Raw genomic sequence first — 19,966 nt, forward strand, 5'->3', positions numbered from 1 at the left:
ACTTTAGCTACAATTCTCTAAATGACTCATTTTTTTTCAGTTGCCATATGTGATGAGCAGATAGCTCAGTTCAGTCGCTCAATCCTGTCTGACTCTTTGCAACCCCATGGACTGCAACACGCCAGGCTTCTCTGTCCATCACCAATTCCTGGAGCTTGATCAAAGTCATGTCCATTGAGTTGGTGATGCCATCCAACCATCTCATCCTCTGTCGTCCCCTTCTCCTCCTGCCTTCAATCCTTCCCAACACCAGGGTCTTTTCCAATGAGTCAGTTCTTCACATCAGGTGGCCAAAGTCATAGCTCAATAGGTAAAGAATCTGCCTACAATGCAGGAGGCATGAGTTCAACTCCTGGGTTGGGAAAATCCCCTGGATAAGGAAATGGCAACCCACTCCAGTATTCTTGCCTGGAGAATCCCATGGATGAAGGAGCCTAGCAGGCCACAGTCCATGGGTTCGCAAGAGTCGGCAATGACTTAGCAACTAAACCACCACCAGACTTAATTGATAAAACAGTGGCAGGCTTTGAGAAGACAGAGCAGATAGTAGCTACTCAATAGCTACTATTGAATCCAGATGTTCAATCTGGATTTAGAAAAGGCAGAGGAACCAGAGATCAACTTGCCAACATCTCTTGGATCATCGAAAAAGCAAGAAAGTTCCAGAAAAACATCTTCTACTGCTTTGACTATGTGGATCACAACAAACTGTGGAAAATTTTTCAAGAGATGGGATTCCCAGACCACCTGACCTGCCTGCTGAGAAATCTGTATGCAGGTCAAGAAGTAACAGTTAGAACTGGACATGGAACAACAGATTGGTTCCAAATTGGGAAAGCAGTATGTCAAGGCTGTATATTGTCACCCTGCGTATTTAACTTATCTGCAGAGTACATCATGAGAAACAATGGGCTGGATGAAGCACAAACTGGAGTCAAGATTGTTGGGAGAAATATCGATAACCTCAGATATGCAGATGACACCACCCTTATGGCAGAAAGTGAAAAAGAATTAAAAAGTCTCATGATGAAAGTGAAGAGGAGAGTGAAAAAATTGGCTTAAAACTCAACATTCAGAAAACTAAGATCATGGCATCTGGTCCCATCACTTCATGGCAAATAGACAGGGAAATAATGGAAACAGTGATAGACTTTATTTGGGGGGGCTCCAAAATCACTGCAGATGATGACTGTAGCCTTGAAATTAAAAGACACTTGCTCCTTGGAAGAAAAGTTATGACCAACCTAGACAGCATATTAAAAAGCAGAGACATTACTTTCCAAACAAAGGTCCATCTAGCCAAAGCTACAATTTTTCCAGTAGTCACGTATGGATGTGAGAGTTGGACTATAAAGACAGCTAAGCACCGAAGAATTTATGCTTTTGAACTGTGGTGTTGGATAAGACTTTTGAGAGTCCCTTGGACTGCAAGGAGATCCAACCAGTCCATCCTAAAGGAAATCAGTCCTGAAAATTCATTGGAAGGACTGATGTTGAAGCTGAAACTCCAATACTTTGGCCACCTGATGTGAAGAACTGACTCCTTGGAAAAAACCCTGATGCTGGGAAAGATTGAAGGTGGGAGGAGAAGGGGATGACAGAGGATGAGATGGTTGGATGGCATCACTGACTCAATGGACATGAGTTTGAGCAAGCTCCGGGAGTTATGAAAGACAGGGAAGCCTGGCGTGCTGCAGTCCACGGGGTCACAAAGAGTCGGACATGAGTGAATGACTGAACTGCTCTGAACTGAAAGATGAAATGTAGTTTTTCTCACACAAGAACAGTGTCTTGCAGAAATCAGGTACAAAATATTAAAAAGCTGAGCTGAACTCAATATCTTACACAGTCAGGTACGTAGTAAATATTAAATCAAGCCAAATTCGTCTCGCTGCACTACATCCAATCCTACCTTAAAGACGTCACTTCTTTTTGTGGAAGAAAGGGCCCTCCCTCTTTTTCTGCCAAAGATGTACTTTTGATTTTTCCAGAGGACGGTGGTCACTGTGGTAGACAGTTACTGTGGTGAGTCCCCAGTGACCTGTTTCTGCTGATAGGAATGCTCTTGTTTAGCCACCTCCCGCTAGAAGTTTGACTTGACTATATTTGTCTCTGACCACAAGGACATTAACAAGCCAGTGTTAAGACATGATAAGTTCTAACACATTGAGTCTTGTCTCCTTGAGAGACTCCTTCTTGGAGCACAGTCACCATGCCAGGAAGAAGCCCAAGCTGGCCACAAGGAGAGGTGGAGCTCCAACAAAGAAAAAGTGATGCCTAAGCGGCCTCCAGCTGAGGCACCGGGTATGTGAGAGAAGCAGCCATTTTCACAGCAGATGCCCCATGGAGCAGAAATGAGCCATACCTTCTAACCCTGCTCAAACTGCACAATCTAAGTAAAGAAATGATTGTGGTCATTTTAAATAACCTAGGTTTGGGGTTGGTTCAGTGCATATCAGTGATCTGGGCGTTGGGGAGTGCTATGTCTTGGAGGCCCATCAGGTTATAAGCTTCGGGATCAGATGGAAAGCATGCTTGTCTAACCTGGAACCCCTTCTCTGGGAATTCTTCCTTGGTAGTCCAGAGGGAGTGGGCGGTGGGTGTGGGCGGGGGAAACTTCTGGCCAGGAGGATGGAATTAATTGAGGTCACGGGGGACCAGATTGTGCTGCAGTGTCTGCAGTTCCTTTAGTCATAGGGTATCTGCCAAGAGCTGTCTGCTCTCCACGTTTCTCTCATCACATGAGGAGCAAAGAAAGTTCCCAAGCTTTCCAAGTAGAGAAAAGAATTTCCCAGAATGCTCCACACACCCACACCTTTTCTCGCATCTCATTGGCCCAAGTTGGATCACGTGCCCCTTTCTGAACTAATCACTTTGTGTGTAGAAGGAAGGGTTAGAATTCCTGAAGACCAATCAAAATTACCCCTGGATTGGAAGAGGCGTGGTCAGTCCCTCTGAAGTCCATTGGATCTTGGGGAAGGAACAGATGTCTGGAAATAATTGGGGCTGTGCTAGGGAGGCGGTGCAGTAAGATCCAGCAGGGGTCCCCTGTAGGAGCCCTTCGCCCCTAGTGAGGCACTGTGTGTGTGTGTGTGTGTGTGTGTGTGTGTGTGTGTGTGTTTGTGTTTCCCCAGAAGGAAAGGCTGGGGTGGGGCGAGGAGGGAACGGTAGCTTGGACTGTTAGGGCTTCTGTCCCTTCTCAGTAGGTTTCTCCAGCACTTCACATTGCCCTCTCCCCCAACCTGAAGAGAGGAGCCAAGCAGAGTGAAAGGTTCGGATGTGTGCCTTTCTTTATTAGCACTTTCTCTGAGCGGAGGGCACCTCTCCTGGGCTGTATCTACTTTGAGTTCTTGTTTTTGCTCTTTTCTTTCTCATCCAGTGCTTTCTGCAAGTTCATGTTCATTGCATTTTTCTGGTGCCACCGTCCTGCAGAGAGGAGAGAAGGAGCCAGCACAAATCACCAAGAGGACTTCCGGAGTGTGCGGGTCCCAGTGGCAACCCATGTGTCTCCGGGCCCACCCCAGGGCTCCAGCCGCTGCTGTGGTTTCTCTCAGGACCTTAGGCCAACACACCCTACCCAGGGAGTTCCCTCCTTCCCCACCCCCAGCTGCCCACCTACCCAGATCATCCGTCTTCCTGCCATGCCAGTGCTCTAAGTCCCTCACCGATTTCTCAATCACCTCGGGGGTGTAGGAAGCCTTCATGAGGCTCTTGGTCTCCTGTGGGGCCCCTATGGAACCCCATGAAGAAAAGAAGCCCCAAGTCAACAGAGGTCAAGTACTCCACGGTTCATACCTGGGTGTCAGTTTCCCCTGTGGATCATGGGTTGTGGAAGGGCAGAGGATAGGAAGGGTTAGGCAGAGGAAGGCTGGCCTGGACTCAAACCCAAGGTCCATCACTTATGGACAGTATGGCCTCAGATAAGATTTTAATCTCTCAGAGCTTTAACCTCTTGATCTGTTCAAAAGAATAAAATGTTCTCACAATACTGGGAAGGCTACACTCCTTGGAGCAGCTGGCATGTGGCAGTTGGTACCTATATTTTCACTGAGGTCTGTGTGTTAAGTTAAAACACACACAAGGAAATAGTTACCATGATCAAAAGTCAGAAAAGTCATCAGAGGACCAAATTGCAAAAGACACAAGGATGTGAATGATCAGTTACAGAATATATTATTGTCATTCAATGTGTGAAGTTGTGGAAAAGAGAATAAAAACATAAGCAAAGAATAAAAAACTACCCAGAAAGAACAGACAAGTTAGTAAAAGAAGCAAATGGAATTTCAGAAATGAAATATAATAGTTGAAAGGTAATGGGTTCAATCCCTAGGTCAGGAAGATCCCCTGAAGGAGGGCATGGCAACCCACTCCAGTATTCTTGCCTGAAGAAACCCATGGACAGAGAAGCCTGGTGGGCTACAGTTCATAGGGTCACAAAGAGTCGGACACGACTGAAGCGACTGAGCATGCACACACAGTGGATGGAAAATAAAATTTAAAAAAAGGTGATGGATGGTAAGAAGCCTGGGATTTGCTTCAGAATTATCTGGGGTGGGAATGAATGGGTGTGTGAGGAAAATGATGAAATAAGATTAGTTGTGTATTGATAATTATTGAAGCTGGATGGTAAGTGCAATATCTGCTTATTAAACTCTTCTCTCTACTTTTCTTTAAGTTTGAAAATTGACATCATAACTTTTAAAAACAAATTCAGTGGACAGGTAAAAGAGCTAATTAGATACAGATGAGAAAAAATGGTAAACTAGTAGATAATATCTAAAGAAATTAAGTAGAATGCAGCATAGAGGGGGGAAATAAAGATGTGGAAAATAAAAAACTGTTAAATGAAGATTAAATGAGAAGGCCTGACATATGTCTAACTGTAGTTCTAAAGGAGAGAGTGGAGAAAACAAGGAGAAACAATATTTGGGAAGATAGTGGCTGGAATTTTTTCAGAATTGATGAAATACATGAATCCTTAGATTCAAGAATCACAATTCCCCAGTCAGTTTAAGCGAAAAGAATTCCTTACCTAGGTACAATCAAGTAAAATTTAGAATACCCGAGACAAAGAAATCTTAGAAATAGCCACAGAGAAAAGACAGATTACTTACAGAGAATAATAATGCGTTTAATTAACCATCCAAGTGAGAAGGAAATAAATTAACATCATCAGAGTGCTGACAAAAAGGAATCAACAATCTTGAACTGTTTACAATAGCTCTTCCAAGAATAGGATGAAATAAAAATCTTTCTGAGCTTAAAATTTAGCAACAACAGGGATTTCCTGGGCAGCCCAGTGGTTAAGACCCCGTGCTCCCAATGCAGGGACAAAGGTTTGATCCTTGCTTGGGGAACTGAGATCCCATAGGCCACACAGCTTAGCAAAAAAGAAAAAAAAAGAACCAACAACAGAATCTCACCCCAAATATCTTCTAAACAACATAATTCAGAAAGAAAAAATAATCCCAGAAGGAAAATCTGAAGTAAAAGAAGGGATGGTAGGCAAAGATATTGGAAACCTTGAATAAATCTAAATACACATCAATTATAACAACAGTACCAATATGGAGCAAAATAATGACTGTGACAGGTAAGTATTTTTGAAGATTTAGCAGGTGCTAAGCACAGACAGTTTCATTCAAATCTTTACAGAACTTCTTCACTGAATTTTCCCAACAACCCTAAGAAGTGTGGTTATTACCCCTGTTTTGCTGTTTAAGTCACTGACGCACAGAAAGGTTAAGTCACTTGTCTAAAGTCACACAGCTGCTAAGTGAAAGATGGAGGACTCAAACTCGGATCCTGCAGCTCCAGAATCCACAGCTTAAACTACTTTGCTTATGTAGAGTAAAAAACCTGTAAAATAATCACACGTTAGCTGATATTGGAGGGGTGGCAAGAATAAAGGTGAAGCATTCTAACACCTTTATATTGTTCAGAAAAGCTGAAATACCTTGATTGACTTTAGAATTTGCTAGCTATTCATGTAAAAATGTCAAAGATAGGAAATTCACTGGAGGTCCAGTGGTTAGGAATGAGCTTCCATGGTAGGGGAACTAAGATCCTGTAAGTCATACAGTTCAGTCAGAAAGAAAAAAAGTCAAAGATAACCACTGAGAGAATAGGAAGAATAAGGACAAAAATTAGATTGGGGAAAAAAAGAAAGTTCACTCAAACCCAAAACAAGGGAAGGAGAAAAAAAGCAGCATAGAAAAATTAGGTCAAAGAGAAAGTACAAAATAAGACCATAAAAGTAAATCCAAATCTATCAGTAATTAAAATAAATATAAATGGAGTAGACCAGCTGTTTAAAAAACAGATGATCAGGCTATAGATGTTTTAAGATATATATTATTTAAAGCACATTTAAAGCAAAAGGACACAAAGAGAGGATAAACATGGAAATACAGAAAAGGATTAATAATCACAAAATCACAAAGCAATCTAGTCATACTACATTAATATTGGATAAAATAGACTGTAAAGCAAAAGCACTATAAGAAATAAAAGTAACTGCTGTTCATTCCGGTGACATAATTCTAAACTAGCTGCACTGGAATAATCACAAAATTGGTAAAGCAAAACTGACAGAGAACTACAAAGAGCAATTGACAAGCCTGCTATCATAGGGAAAGACTTGAAGGTACATCTTTTAGTAATTAATAGATTAAACAAAAAACATTAACAAGGAATTCGAAGATTTCTATGGGAATAATTAGCAAGCTGCTTTATTGAACAAATACAGGATCCTGAATTCAAATTATTTTCAAATATATATTGATTATCTATAAAAGTTGACCATCTGCTGGGTTTTAAAGCTCCACATTTGAAAGGACTGCAATCATTACAGGTCGTGTTCTCTAATGATGCTATTGAGAAAGAAATCCACTTTTTTAAAAAGTGATTTTTATGCTGTTTGGTATTTATTGATTTAAATGCTTACAGAACACAATGTTCAGAGACTTGGACTGAAGCCCTGAGGCTAGTAGAGATCAGATAACAGACTGAGCTGTGAAATGACTCCTGGGGTCACTTGGGGAGCTTGACACATTGCCCGAAAGTTTGAGGGGGTAGACACCAAGGCTTAGAACAAGAGGCATTGGCCCCAGATAAGAGTGAGCCAGGCATAATCCCTCAAGTGCAAGGACGTACATGCACGTGTTTCCATGAACCAGGTGTGAGTTAGTGGAGAGAGGACCAGCCTGGAGCCTTTTTCAATCCTGCCTCTGATCTGGTCCTCCTCACTGGTCCCCCTGCTTCTAGTCCTGCCCCTCTGGGTTCTGTCCTATAACACTACAGCCAGATGGATCCTTGGAAACAGAAGTCACTCCTTAGTACAAAATCCTACAGTAGCTTCCAGTAAAAGGGCCAGAAAGAGCCTACGTCCTTAGCATGGCCCCTGTGCCTGCCTGATCTTCCCCTGCAATCCACAGGCTGAGCCCCACTCCTTCTGGTCTGTACTTAGAGGTCTCTTGCCCAGGAGGTCTGACACCATAGAGAAAAGGGATTGTTAACAAGAGTCAAACAGCGACTTCTCTGCCGGTCAAGTGGTTAGGACTCAGCACTTTCACAGCCATGAGCCAAAAACAACAAAAAGAAAAGGTCAAACAAAAGTGAGATGAGGCAGCTGGGAGAAATACAAGAGAGCCTTCTGAGGTCCCTATAAAGCCCCCCATTGACCCAGGAGGTGGCACACAACTAGTTATTGTTATTCTTTATACTCTACACACAGACTTTATACACTCTTCTACATGACAGCTTTTACAATTAAAAAAAATAATGCATCTGTTGTTTAATCACGAAGTCATGTCCAACTCTTCTGTGATCCCCCTAGACTGTAGCCCGCCAACCTCCTCTGTCCTTGGGGTTTCTCAGGCAAGGAGTGGGTAGCCATGCCCTCCTCCAAGGGATCTTCCTAACCCAGGGATTGAACCCTCGACTCCTGTGTTGGCAGGTGGATTCTTTACCCCTGAGCCACCCAGGAAGCCTGATAATGCATCTATACTAATTTAAATGCAGGTATACAAGTTTGGTTTAATATTTAAAAATCAGTTACTATAATTTACCACTTCAACAGATCAAAGGAAAAAAATCATATGATCATCTAAGTAACAGCTGTATGACTTTCCTGGTGATCCAGAGGTTAAGACTCTGTGCTTCCACTGTGGGGTTCATGGGTTCCAACCCTGGTTGGGGAACTAAGATGTTGTGAGACTCAGACAAAAATAGAAAAACTTTATGGGGCTTCCCTGGTGGTCCAGTGGTTAGGACTCCATCCTGTCGAGGGTCTGGGTGGGGAACTCTTACATGCAAGCCAAGCAGTGCAGTCAAAAAAGCTAAACCAAAACAGCACTCATGCACTACTTTTTAAAAAATTAAAGTGCTAGCTAGGAATAAATGGAACCCTCGATTTGATAAGAGGTATCTTCAAATTCTTTTTAAAATATTGGATTTAATGGTAAAATGTTAGAATCAAGAAGCAGAGAAGGATACCTGTTTACTTGCACATTGTCCCAGACAAGCCAGCTGGGACAGACGGTACAAAGATGGAATAGAGCCTCGTGAGTAATAATGTGAACTTTGGTCCCAGGCTGCCAGAGTTTAACCCCAGCTCTGACTATTCCTAGCTGTGTGGCCTGAAGCAAGTTGTTTAACCAAGTGCCCTTAAGCAAGTCATTCTTTCTATCTTAAAAAGGTGGTGGGGGCAGATTATAGCAATACTGCCTAAGGTTCTTATGAAAATTAAAATGTATAAAAGTACTTAGAGCAGTGCCTGACTCATGTTACATGCTACACATAAATAGAGCCATTGTTATTATTAAAAAGAAGCCCCAAAGAATCTATAAATTATTGGAATTAACAGGTGAACTGAGTAAGCCCTCTGGATGTAAGATTAATGTACAAAAATTAAAATTGCCTCTGGGTATATAAGCAGCAAAGTTAGAAAAAAAATCGCATTTTTAAAAAGATACTATTTGCAATAAGCAGCAAAAAATAGATAAATAAAAGATTTTTCAAAGCAAGTCTAACAAAAAGTTGTTTAATCTTTGTAGAAAAAAATTATAAAGTGTTATTGACACATTTGGAAGGTAGATTTAAATTAATGGGGTTGTAGACCATACCCATGGATTGGAAAATTCATTGTCATAAAACTGACAACTGCCCCTAAATTGAGCTGTAGATTCAATATATCAATACTTTCAATCAAAATGCCAACAGGATTTTTCATGGATATTGACAAGCTGAGTTAGAATTTATATGAAGAGCAAAGAGCCTAGAATAAGCTAAGACATTAGCTGTTCCTGCTGGTGGTGGTGAAGGGGTGGGGAGTGAAGACAGCCCAACCAGATATCAGGCCACTTTTAATACCCTGATAATTAAAAGTGTAATATTAGACCAGTGGACAGAATAGAGAGCCTGGAAACTGATCCATGCACGTAAGGAAACTTGATGAAGACCAGTGGTACCACTGCAGGTCACTGGGGGTAAAGATGAGATTATTCAGTAAAAGGTACTGAGAAAATTGGTAATCCAAACCAAGGAGAAATTAACAATGTTAATTCACACTAAAAACAGAAATCAACTCCGCATGGATTAAAGACTTCAGTGTGAAAACCAAAACTAAATATTTTAGTAGACTATATAAAAGATTGTCTTCATGACTCAGCATGGCATAGGATTTCTTCAAGCCACTCCTCCTGGAACCTACTCTATCTCAGTAAATGCCAATCTCATCCTTTAAGTTGTTCAGGTCAAAAACCATGACATCAACCTTTATTCCCTCCCATGCGCCCCAAATCCATTGGTTAGTGTGTTGTGTTTGCCCTGCCTTGCACAAATAGCCAGGCTCCTTCTGCATCAGATCACCTTCACCATTACCTCCCTGTGCCACCATATTGCATAATGTGTGTGCGTGCTCAGTTGTGTCTGACTTTTTGTGATTCCATGGGCTGAAGCCCACCAGGCTCCTCTGTCCTTGGGATTTCCCAGGCAAGAATACTGGAGTGGGTTGCCATTTCCTTCTCCAGGGGATCTTCCCATCCCAGGGATCGAACCAACATCTCCTACATCTCCTGCGTTGGCAGGCAGATTCTTTACCACTTGAGTCACGTGGGAAACCCATTCTTGCACAATGGTACCCATCAGAGTCATAAAATGCAGCAGCCCTGCTCTCTAGACCAAGCCCCCATTATCTACCCCACCTGGATTTTTGCAGGCACCTCCTCACTGGTCTCCCTGTTTCTATCCCAGCTCCCTGTGTTCTCAATACAGCAACTGGAGCCATCCTTTACTCTAAGTCAATGATATTCTCCCTTGGCTCCTTACCTCACTAAGAGAAAAGACCTTCCTGAGGCCTTCCCCACCTAGCCTGCTTCTTCCCTCCCACTCCTGTCCAGCCACAGGTGCCTCCTCAGCCTGGAGCAGCAAATGCCAAGACCAACCTAAGCGGATGGAGGGGGATGGATGGGTAAGGCACACTGCCTGTCTGCTTTCTGCTGGGTACAGAAAGCAACGCCCTAATTTGTAAGCCCTTGCCAATTTCTGGAGTGTCAATACAGTTGGCCCTTGAACGATATGGGTTTGAAATGGATGGGTCCACTCATATGTGTATTTTTTTCAATAAATATAGTACCTGCATTTTCCTTCTACAGATCTTTGAGAATTAACTAGGTGTAGGGGAAGTTTGTGTTTGGTTATGGGTCACGATACATGAAATCAAAAGAACCAGGATTTGGGTCCTGATTCTGTTTCAACTATCTCAGCATCCTCCCTTGGGTGAGTCATTTGTCAATTTCTTTGTTTTGTGGGCAGAGATAGTAGTACTTGGATTGTTGACTGTGTGCTGGGGGTGCGGGTAGGGTGGTGGTTGACACCCTGACTGCTCTATGTTCAAAGATCAATTGTAGGACTATGGCCAATTGTAAGATAGCTCATGATATCAACAATTTGGTAAAATTTAACAATCAGCTCTTAGAAGCTGATGCAAGCTAGTTTGCACTGGCTCCATGGGTTTGCTCCCTTGGCTCAATTGTGTTTCTCAAGCTGGCTGAAGTGTGCATGTGCATGTTAGTCCTCAGTCATGTTCGACTCTTTGTGACCCCATGGACTGAAGTTGGCCAGGCTCCTCTGTCCGTGGAATTTTCCAGACAAGAATACTGTAGTAGGTCGTCATTCATTCCCTTCTCCAGGGGCTATTCCCGACCCGGGGTCTCCTGCACTGCAGGCAGATTCCTTACATGTCAGCCACCAGGGAAGCCCTAGGTACAGTATACACAGATGCTTTTTATATCATTCTTTTAAATGTATGTAGGCATCACCATATAAAGACACACATAAAATTATTGAGTGACAATTGCAATGGAAGACCGACTTCCAAGACTCAGAAAGGGACAATCCGAGACTGTATTCTCTCTTCTCTCCCCAAGCACTACCCTTTCTTCAAGCTCAAAGGAAAACTCAGAAAGTTTTCTAGTGGTTGTCTGGTTTCTTGGGTGATGAGGATCTGAGCCAGGTAAGAGGCTTGCCAGGCCCTGAGGACACTGAGAAGGCATAGAGTAAGGAGAGAAGAAAGAAGGGGGCCAGAAAGACTTTATATTTTGCAATAAGGCCAAACTGGAATGTGGGGACAGAGAGAAGCTCCCCCTTGCTGGCCAAGGACCCCCATCCAGGCAATCAGTTAGACCCCTGGGAGCAGGGTCATATTTTGGGAGGTGACCAAGTACTGGGAAAAGACTCTGGGGCTTTGCAGGTGGAAGAAAAACCTGGATTTGAGTTTCAGATCTACTTTGTATGACCAAGAAGCCCTGGGAAATTGTTTCCCATCAGCCTGTGAGATGGAGCTAGGGGTACTCCTCTGACATTAGGACCTCAGAGGCCCACAGGACTCGCTACAGATGTCCTGGCCTCGAACCCACACTTTGCCCTGGAGGTGCCCCTTCTGGGCTCTGGGAAAGAAAAATACTGGCCTGTCAGATAGTAAGCTGGTTCCTCATAAAATCGTGTCATGTTATAAGCCCCATTGTACCAAGAAAGTATGTAAAGAAGAACCGTAAAGAAGGCTGAGCAATGAAGAATTGATGCTTTCAAATTGTGGCACTGGAGAAGACTCTTAAGAGTTCCTTGAACTGCAAGATCATCAAATCAGTCAATCCTAAATGAAATCAACACTGAATCGTCATTGGCAGGATTATTGCTGAAGCTGAAGCTCCAATACTTTGGCCACCTAACGGAAAGAGCCGATTCATTGGAAAAGACTGTGATGCTGGGAAAGATTGAAAGCAAAAGGAGAAGGGGGAGGCAGAGGATGAGATGAATAGATAGCATCACTGATGCAATGGATATGAATTTGAGCAAACTCCAAGAGACAGTGGAGGACAGAGGAGCTGGGCATGCTGCAGTCCATGAGGTCGCAAAGAGTTGACATGACTTAGCAACTGAACAACAACAACCAAGAAGGTTGACTGAGGCTCAGAGAGGTTAAGAATCCTGCCTGAGGCCACACCCATTGGCTAAACTGAACTTTGAACCCAGGAAGTTTGATACAGTCACCGTAACCAAAGTAGGCCAGACCAGAGATGCACTGGCCTCCTCTTGGCAGATTAGGACACCAGAGGTACAGCGGGGAGGTAGGGCTGACTGCCAACTGGGAGGGACCATCTGCCTCTTGAGGACAGACTTGCCAGAGGACTGGACATTCCCAGCACATGGCCTGGCATACAGGTGGCCCTTGGCGGCTGTGAAACGAGTGTCCCTGAGGATGTATCCTGGGGTCTTATATTCCTTTGGGGATACAGGTCCTTCCTGGCCCAATGATTTGAGGGCTGTGGGTTTTCATAGCCCATACACTTGTCTTTCGGCCTGACCTTGAAACAAGTTTGACCGCATGTTGTAGCCCAGATCATAGTAGTCTGAAAAGATGGAGGTAATTTCCGTGGGGCTCTGGATCCTGCTGGGCCATGAGCTGGCCCTCTTCTGGTCCTCCAAGGCTTCCCCAATGGCCTTTCGAGCCTAAGTAGGACGGGAAGGAGGGAGAGAGAAGACAAAAGGCAGGGCAGCAAAGTGAATCCCATACCTCCCCTCTAACTTCTCCTCCCTTGGAGCCTGCCCTCACCACCCTCTCCCCACCCTAAGCCTGCAGCCTTCAACCAACTCCCAGGCCTGGGAGATGGCATAGCTGAAGGCCCTCCACCCTCCCATACCACCTCAACTTTCACATGGGCCGCAGGCATCAAGGAAGAAAAAGATTATGAAAGCTCCCTACATTCAGTCTCCCTACATTCAATTGAACTCCCTACGTTCAATCTCCCTACATTCAATTGAACTCCCTACGTTCAATCTCCCTACATTGAACGTGTGAACATGTCAGTTGCTCAGTCTTGTCCAACTCTTTGCGATCCCATTGACTATAGCCCACCAGGCTCCTCTGTCCATGGGATTTTCCAGGCAAGAATACTGGAGTGGGTTGCCATTCCCTTCTCCAAGGGATCTTTTTGACCCAGGAATCAAACCCAGGTCTCCTGCATTGCAGGTGGATTCTTTAGTGTGTGAGCTACCACGGAAGCCCTATGGAACATCACCAGGGGACATTTTTATAAGCTGGTATTATTTTCACAATTTATAAATAAGGAAACTGGGCCTCAGGGCAGGGACTCAACACAGCATACAACTGGAGAAGGAAGCCCTGACTGGCCTCCTACAATGATAGGAGTGGTTGAGCCCAGGCCTAGGAGCCAGGAAACCTGGTTTGGGTCCCAACTCTGCCATATACCAGCTGCTAATTTGGGCAAGTCTCTGCTCCCCTCTGGGCCTCAGTTCCCCTACTCTTAAAATGAGGGTGGGGGCAGAACTGGGTGGTCTTTGAAGTAACTTCCAGTTCTAATGTTTGCTGGCCTGATGATACTTGTGATCTGGGTCACAGCTGGATACAAAACAAAGCAAAACCCAGGTCTCTTGATTTAAGACCAAGACAATGATGGCCAAAGAGAGAAATGGCATGTACCCTGAGCTAAGAAGGGCAGAGAGAGAGTGTGACCATACTGCCAACCTCAAGTTGGGGCAAGACCCTCCAAGTGGAGCAGGGGGGTTAGGATTTTGACCTCCCAGACTAACAGGTGCAAGGGTCACCCCACCTTAAGATGATAAAGTAGAAAGGGACCCACCCATAGCCTTTCTGACCCTGGCTCTTCTACTTGTTCTGTGTGACCCCAGGCAGATCATTTCACCTCTCTGAGCTCCAGATTTATCATCTGTTCAAAAAGATGGTGAAGGACAGGGGAGCCTGGTGTGCTGCAGTCCATGGAGTCAAAAAGAGTCGCACATGACTTAGCCACTGAACAACAGCAAAAAAAGAAACAGTGACTAGTGCCTGGCCTGCTGTACAATGTATCCATTATGAGGGTTGAGATGGTGACTTTGAAAATATGCCTCAAAATGCCTCAAAATATCTCTGTTTGGCCAGAAATGGCAGGTAGGCAGGTAAATTTTCTTTCAACTTTCAGTTGATCAGCACTGAGTTCCTGCAATGATGTATCAAGTGCGGGAAAAGCGCCAGCATCAACTGGTGATGTCTGCCGTGAATTCAGGCTGTTATTTGCCAGCCTGATCTAGTCAGCCTCACTTGACAGATGTAGAGACTGGGTCCAGAGAGGAGAAGTAGCGATGCAAAGTCTCCCAGGATTCAGGGGCAGAGCCAGGATTCAAACCTAAATCTTCTGATTCCCAGTCACTCCTGTCCCCTTGAGGAGACTTAAGTTAAAAGCATCTAATTCTAACATAAATCTTGTAAGTGCAAAATCATTACAGACCAGGACTCCAGAGTCTGCCAGCCAGTTTGGATCCTGTTTAACTTGGGTTAATTTACTTAAGCCTGCTAAAGCTTGGGCTTCTAATCTGTAAAATGAGGATTATTATAGCATCTCTCTTACTGGGAAAATTGAACGGTTAGATGTGGATACTAAACAGTGCACAGTGCCTGGGCCATAGCGAGTGTGCAGTAAACACTACTCTCTGATGATATTATTACAGGACTCTGTACTCGAGAGCCACTTCCTTCGGGGTCCTCATTGCCCATCTCCATCCTTGACCCTCCTGCCACCCTTAGCTTCCTGAGCCCCGTTCTGGCACCTGCTCTTCGGAGACCAGCTGGTCCACCACGTTGCTCCCAAACTTGTGACGAATGTTGTTGGGAATGCTGCTGCCGCTCTGGCCCTGGGCCCCCGAGTTGGGGTCTTCCTTCGGCGCCTGGCACAGCTGAGCCCCTTCTCGTAAGGAAGCCCTGCTCTCCCTCGAGGAGGGTCTGAAGCTCCCCTTTTTCAGAGATTCCGGGTCTGAGTCCCTCCAGGGGGATCCCCGGCTGACGGCTGAAGGTGGTGGAGGCGGGATCTCCTCCAGGGAGGCCCGCCTCAGGGAGCTGCTTCGGGGGCTGTCTCCTTGGTACAAGGATGTCTTTGGGTAGACTGGGGCCTGGTACTTGAGCTTGGAGGTATCCAAAGGGCTACGGGCAGCTCTCCAGGGGTCCGTGTCCTGCTGGCCCTCCTTGTTGTTGTTCGGATGGGCCCTGGTCAGAGTGGTTATACCTGAAAAGGGAAGAGACAGGGAAGGAAGGAGAGGAGACAGAGAGATGTAGAAAGTGGAGGGTAGGAAAATGATGATGGGGGTGGGGAGGGAAAGTAGACAACTCAGAGTAGAAAAAAAAAGATGGTATGGGGTGTTAGGGGGTAGACGGAAAGAAGTCATGGGAGACAGAAGCATGGGTGAGAAATCAGGAGAGAGACCAAGAGAGAAGGTAGTAGCCTGAAAAGTGTCACTGGACAAGGCAGCCCTCACTGTTTTTGACCACAGGGGCTGCAGCCCCAGCCTGACCAGCCTTGAGGCCAGCTGTGTGACCTTCAGAAAGGAGGTGATCCCTCTGTGCTTTAGTGAACTGACTCCATTTGTTTAGTTCCCTTCCGTACTTTGAACCTCCTCCATCCACCACCCCCGACCCCTGACCCCCAACAATCCAGTGAGGAACTGTGAAAGCTGGCAGAGGGCATCTTTGGGCTTGGCCAAGTCACATGGCTAGCAAGTACTAGAACTGGGTTGGGCTGGCGTTATGCTCCCCGTTTAGAGCTGCTCCCCAACCCCACTTCTCTCCTCTGCTCTCCAGCTCATGGAGTGGTGTCATCCCAGCCACTTCCGGGCTCTCACACCCCACCTCTCCCCTCCCCTGTCCCCATCCCCACTCCTGCCCTGACTTCCAGTTCCCAGGAATCTCCTGCCCAAGCCTGCAGGTCTCATTCTCTTCCCTGATCCCCGGCTCCAGCCAAACTGCCACTCCTTCCCCACCACACCTCATGAGGTCCGACCTCCCAGCCTTTGCTCAGACTGATTCTGCTACCTGGAAATCCAGCCCCTCCTTTCCCCTGAGTCAAAATCCTCCAGGTTCTTTCCAACTCAGCCCCACCAGGAAGTCCTCCCTGACACCTACCCCAAGCTGGTGGAGCCAATGCCTCCTTTTCAACTCCACAACTCTGATCCCAGCACGCTCCATGCATCTCTCTGGGTTTTCCCCTCTCACCATCCTTGTAAGCTTCAAACCCTGTTATTTTCTCTCCCTGATGGGGGAGGGGAGTCACGGTAATGGGTCCACAGGTGAGTCGGTCCTGGGCCTCCCCTCAGCACCCACCAGAACCCTGTGCATCAGAGATGCTGGTGGCACCCATCGATGAGCGAGTGAATGAGTAGATGGTTGCAGGAGTATCAGACCGGGGGTCACCCTGCAGCTCATCAATTCTGAAATGTCCTTTCTTCTCCTGTTAGCATCCTTGACACTCAGCTGCATCTGACAATCAATGCACTCTGGTCTAACGAGCAATATTTTCTTTCTTAATGACCCATAAGTAAGTAACAGTTCACCTTATAATCCACTGGACGGTGACTTATAACACATTTTATGTAGCATTTCACACATGGTATATAATAAACACCTTCTTACTGGGCAAAATACAGAAGACAGGTCTGTCTCTGCCCCCTCCCAGCAAAGAGCCACCCCCACAATCCTCAGTCTCAGGTGGTAGCTGTCCCTCCACAGTTTTGGATGGATCCTCCAGTGCTCCTGAAAGACACACAGCCCCGTGGGCTCAGGAGGAGCCCTGCCCTGAGCTGGGCTTCCATCTCCCATCAAGCACAAGGGAGGGCCATGGTGATCAGGCCGGTGCTGCGTGCTCTTACTGCTGTCTGCCTCCGTTCTCTTGAGAAGGATCCCTGTCCCCATCCTGGAAGCCTTGTTCCCAGAGGCACCCTCTTTTTGGCTGCCTGTTTGTTAGCCAGAACCACAAGACAGGATGGAAGGAAGGCAGTCTGATCTGGGGGAACAGGTTTCTCCTCTTTTGTGTAGAGAATAAAGGGGCAAGAACAGGATACTCTGACTTCAGCTCCATGGGGGTGATGATGGTGGGAAGGAGAATGGTGAGGAGGAAGTAGGCAGGTCTCCAGGATCCATACTCCTGTTTCTCCCAGGCTGTGCTACCGCCTGCCTCCTCTAAACACAGTCTATCTTAACTGCCTGCTCACCCTCCACTTGCCCTTTAGGGTTAGGAGAGCTGCAATGGCTGGGAACATATCTCCTGCCCCTGGCTCAGAAAACCAATGTGTGTGTGTGTGCTCAGTCACTTCAGTCATGTCTGACCCTACGGACAGTAACCCACCAGGCTCCTCTGTCCATGGGATTCTCCAGGCAAGAATACTGGAGTGGATTGCCATGCTCTCCTCCAGGGGACCTTCCAGAGCCAGGGATTGAACTCTCATCTCCTGTGTTTCCTGCATTGCAGATGGATTCTTTATGCACAGGGTCACCTGGGAAGCCCAGCCACATAAATAATAAAAAAATATTGCAGGGAATTCCCTGGCACTCCAGTGGTTAGGGCGCCACACTCTCACTGCCGAGGGTGCAGGTTCGATCTCTGGTCGGGGAACTAAGACTCCACAAGTTGCGTGGTGCAGCCATAAAAAAAAAAAGAAACAATAATGCAGTGATTAAAGCAGGATCCTAGTTTCTCCTCAAGGGATACCTTTGAGTTTTTCTGCAGGAACTAAGGTCTCCACCCTGGTGGAGGATGAAAACTTCAGACTGGAGCACAAGTTTCCTAGAGCACCACTCTGTTACCTCACTACCATCCAATCAGAAGGAAGTCACATACCTTGCAGCCTTCACCCCAAAGCCTACAAAATCTGCCTGAAAACCATTGAAGAGTTCAGGGGTTTTGAGCATGAGTCACCCATTTTCCTTGCTTGGCCCTTTAAGGAACTTTTTTCCGCTCCAAACTCTGAAGTTTTAGTTTATATGGCTTCACTGTGCCATGGGCACAGTGCCTTTGGTTACAAGAGGGGACACTAAGGTGGGGTCATAATCCCCAGACCCGGCAGATGGGAGGGGATCAGCAATACTCTGTGCCCTTCCTCTTCCTTCTGTCTTCAGATAGAAGACTCAAGGAAGTCAGGGCCACACAGCAGGTCCAGAGGCCAAAGCAAGACTAAGAGGGGGCGGGGTTGGTCCCTGCTGTCCTCAGGGGATCCCTCCAGGGCCCTGCACATGCATTCAGCATGCCCCTGCTTGCCCGTCCTACCTGCTCGGTGGCCCAGCTCCATCGGCTCTTGCTGTGGAACAGGTAATTCCAAGCTTAGTCCTGCAGATAAAGAAACACACAGGGTCATCTCAAATGACAAGTCTCTGTAAACAAAGATGAATGGAGGGCTGAACAGGGAGACCAGTGGCCATCTGCCCAGCCCCTGATCGAAGGGCTCCCTGTGCAGCCTCCAGGGCTCTCTGGCACCAAGGAGCCTCCTGCTCCATCTACTCATCACCCCTGGCACTGGATCTGCTTCCTGGACCCTGGCAGGCTGGGTCACCCCATTCCCAGTGCCTCTTTCTCAAGGAACCTAGGGTTCCTCTTCCTCCTTTACAATTTTTTTCTTCTATTTCCTCCCCCATCTGTACCACCCAACCCTCTCTAGGGGCCCCCAGCAGGCACCTAGCTGGAAGGGGCATTGCCCCAAGCCCCCCATCCTAGAGACTACTTGCCTTCTGCAAATAGGATTTTGTCTGTTTTTACTAACTGGTCATTCAGAGAGGAACCAGCTTGGCCAACATGGAGGAGAGCCAAGAGCAGGAATTGACCCTGGGATAATCTCTGTCTTTCTTCCAAAGAACAGGCCTTTGGGTCAAATTTGAGGGCCAGCGCTGGCATCTTCAAAAGCCTCTGCAGCTTTCAGGTTCATGTTCCTTTCTTCTAAGTGAATTTTTTCCTTATTCATATTCTCTTATTCTTTTGCATGCGTTTTTAAAGGACTTTTGTGAAATTTGTAATATGAATAAGATAAAAGGATTTATTGTATAATGGATAATTAATACCTAGATCTAAGTGGTAAGTATCTTTTAATAAGGAAAGCATAGAAGCATCTAGTCAGAGCTGGAAAGGGTCTTTGAGATTAGTTAATCCAATCCCTTTATTTTACAGATAAAGAAACTGAGACTCAGAGGGTGTAATTTGCCATTCACCCAGCGAATCAGTCTCTGCCAATAAACTCAGAGAGGTTAAGAACCAGACGAATTGTATTCTCTTGGAAAATCACCCCTGTTAATTTTGACTTAATTGTTTGGTGATTGTGCAGCTTCTGGTATGACTTTTAATGACCCTTAGCCCCCTGGTATTCATACACTGTATTTCTCCTCAACCCTTGAGTCTGGGCTGGACCTAGTGACTTGCTTCCTTTAAAAAAAAAAGAAAATTATTTCTGTTTTGGCTGTGTCGGGTCTTAGTTGTGGCACACAAGATCTTCATTGCATCATTCGAAATCTTGCATTGTAGCAAGTGGATTCTAGTTGTGGCTTGTGGGCTTAGTTGCTCTAAGGTATGTGGGATCTTAGTTCCCCAACCAGGGATTGAAGTTATGTCTCTTATACTGCAAGGCAGATTCTTAACTA

At 45.8% G+C, this 19,966-nt stretch overlaps 1 protein-coding gene across 1 annotated transcript; it reads right to left on the minus strand.

Moving 5' to 3' along the window:
* Positions 1–3,324: 3,324 nt before the first annotated feature.
* CIMIP4 (ciliary microtubule inner protein 4) lies at positions 3,325–18,630 on the minus strand. Its single transcript, XM_065921497.1, has 5 exons — positions 18,609–18,630; positions 15,127–15,578; positions 12,867–13,011; positions 3,620–3,730; positions 3,325–3,426 (listed from the first exon to the last, which is right to left on the minus strand). The coding sequence occupies exons 1-5, from the start codon at positions 18,628–18,630 to the stop codon at positions 3,338–3,340; spliced, it is 819 nt and encodes a 272-aa protein (XP_065777569.1). The 3' UTR covers positions 3,325–3,337.
* Between the last annotated feature and the right edge of the window lie 1,336 nt (positions 18,631–19,966).

The sequence above is a fragment of the Muntiacus reevesi genome, chromosome 1, assembly GCF_963930625.1.
Source record: "Muntiacus reevesi chromosome 1, mMunRee1.1, whole genome shotgun sequence".
Taxonomy (NCBI): Eukaryota; Metazoa; Chordata; class Mammalia; order Artiodactyla; family Cervidae; genus Muntiacus; species Muntiacus reevesi.